A 2,500-nucleotide genomic window follows, 5' to 3' on the forward strand; every position below is an offset into this window, starting at 1 on the left:
CTCACTGGAACCACTGCCACGTGTCTCTGGTCTTTGTCACCAGCGCTCCACCAGCCCCTTCACCTTCTCACGCACCCGGTTCCAGGAACTACTTGCCAGACCGGGCGGGGGGGTCGGGGGGCTCGGGGTGCCTGCATGCACTCCTCGCTGGCAATCTGGGGGTGACAGGGGGCGCCTTGGGTAGGCTGGGATCCCAGAACCCTGCTCCCTCCCTGCCCACTGTCACTGTCACTCCTGGTGGCCCACGGGCAGCCCTTCGCCAGTCCACTGGCCTTCACCCCCTTATATGTCCCTCTCTCTCGCCAGTTGCCCTCCGTCAGCCATTGGTCATCTCCCTTCCCCCTCTGTGCCCGCGGCCCCTCCTGTCACCCCTCTGTCTGCCTGTGGTTCTCTCCCTCGCCCGTCACCCCACCTCTCTGACCCCGGTGTCTGTCCAGGCGCCTCCTTCACCACGGATCTTGCTGCCCCTCCGTTCTCCCGTGACCCCCACACCGAACTCCATCCCGGTGCCCCCGGGGATGGAGCCAGCAAGGCTGTGCTGTCCTGGTGGGCGCTGCCCTCCCTTGCACCTGGCAAAGCCTCACCCACAGAGCAGCCACCACACAGCTGCACATGTACATGCATGTACAGAGGCACCCATGTGACAGGCGGTGTGCCCTTGGCCAATGACTGACCCTCTTCTAGACTCAGTTTCCCTTTCTGTGGCACGGGCTGATGACAGGACCTACCTCCCGGGCTACCGTGGGATTCAGAATGAACTCGTGTCAGGCACTCGCACCGGTGCCTTGCACACTGAGGCGCTGTATACGTGTTAAAACTGTACATGCACGAGCACACCCAGGTGGACTCGCTCCGGGGCTCACACACGCCCTCACACGTGGACACACTCAAAGCTTTTGCATAAAGACCCCACAAAGGCACACGTGCGCGCGTAGGCACACACATTCACCAGGACTGCACATTCATGCTTACACACACATGCATGACCACTGTCCTGTGTTCCAACCCCACATACACACTTCACACACAACTGCCGCTGACACATACTCGCCAAGAGCACGCATGTCTACAAACTGCACTGCACGTCACAGTCGCACTCATCCCCCGCCGCTGCGGGGTCCCCACAGCCCCCCACCCACAACTTCTCACCCACAACACAGGCCAGGACCACAGCGCAGAGGCCGAGGGCGGCCAGGGCCCGGGGCCCGAGTCCAGGGAGCAGCATTTCTGGGGGCTCTGTCTCTCTGTGCTCAGCGATCCGGGCTGGGGGAGGGGAGGCTGCACCGCGCACAGCCCTCCCCCGGCCTCCCACGCCCCTTGGCGGGGACTTCAGAGAGAGGGACCTACATGGCAGTGACCATCAGAGGCTACGCCCGCCCCCGCTGGCCTCCCTCCTGCCTGCCTTCCCAGCTCCTGGCAAGAGAGGGGAAGGCAGAACATTCGTTGGCCTCCTGTGCTGAACCAGGTTCAAACCCTGGCTCCACCCCATGTGACTTCATGGGCCAGTCACCAGTTCTGGCCTCAGTTTCCTGCTCTGTAAAATGGGCCCACAATCCATGCTTCAGGCAGGACATTAACTCAAGGAGATGATACAAGGAAAGGTGCTAACACAGAGCCTGGCGATGAATGTGGTCATAGATCAGAGCTGTGTACGATTATTTCTTTCTTCTCTCACATCTCTTGGCTATAGGGCCAGACACACCCTCACCACATGGCCTGGGCAAATACATCCCCTTCTCTGGGCCTCAGTGTTTCCATCTGTAAAATGGGGGTGGTAATAAGCACCTGCCATGCAGAGTCCGTGTGAAGGCTGGGTGAGGCCCGGGAGGGAAGGCTCCAGATGCGTGTAGTAGGAGGTTGTTGGCATCAGGTTGGTGCCCAACGCTAGACAGAAAGAAAATGAGCCTATTTTGCCCTGGCCGGGTAGCTCAGTTGATTCGCGCGTCATACTGATACTCCAAGGTTGTGGGTTCGATCCCAGGTCAGGGCACATACAAGCATCAACCAATGAATATAAATAAGTGGAACAACATATTGATGTTTCTCTCTCTCTCTCTCTCTCAAAACAAAGACAACATAAAACAGAAAATTATTTTATGTTTTATTTTTTCAAAATCTTTATTGTTGAAAGTATTACATATGCCCCCCTCCCCATTGACCCCTCTAGCCCGCCCCCATCCTCTACCCCAGGCCTTCACCACCCTATTGTCTGTGTCGATGGATTATGCATATATATATATATATATATATATATATACACACACACACATATATATATATGAGAAAATTATTTTTAAAAAGAAGTCCTCAGTCTAGGGTTGCCAGATAAAATGCAGGACTCCCGGTGATGTGGGCATTTCAGATAAATGATGCATTTTACTTCCAGTGTAGGTATGTCCCATTCAGCATTTCGGAATTATACTAAAAATGATCTGTTGTTTATCTGAAATTCAGGTCTCACGGGGCGTCCTGTATTTGTAGGAGGAAATCTGGCAACCCC

General features: G+C 55.6%; 1 protein-coding gene across 1 annotated transcript in view; it reads right to left on the reverse strand.

The window, feature by feature from the left end:
• Positions 1 to 1,239, reverse strand: part of APOC4 (apolipoprotein C4) — a 2,211-nt gene extending 972 nt beyond the window's left edge. Inside the window, 3 exon segments of the mRNA XM_006106134.3 lie at positions 6 to 45; positions 48 to 155; positions 1,150 to 1,239. Coding sequence (XP_006106196.1) covers positions 6 to 45; positions 48 to 155; positions 1,150 to 1,225 — 224 coding nt within the window. The 5' untranslated portion in view covers positions 1,226 to 1,239.
• Between the last annotated feature and the right edge of the window lie 1,261 nt (positions 1,240 to 2,500).

This window comes from Myotis lucifugus, unplaced genomic scaffold (assembly GCF_000147115.1).
Source record: "Myotis lucifugus unplaced genomic scaffold, Myoluc2.0 scaffold_771, whole genome shotgun sequence".
Classification (NCBI taxonomy): Eukaryota; Metazoa; Chordata; class Mammalia; order Chiroptera; family Vespertilionidae; genus Myotis; species Myotis lucifugus.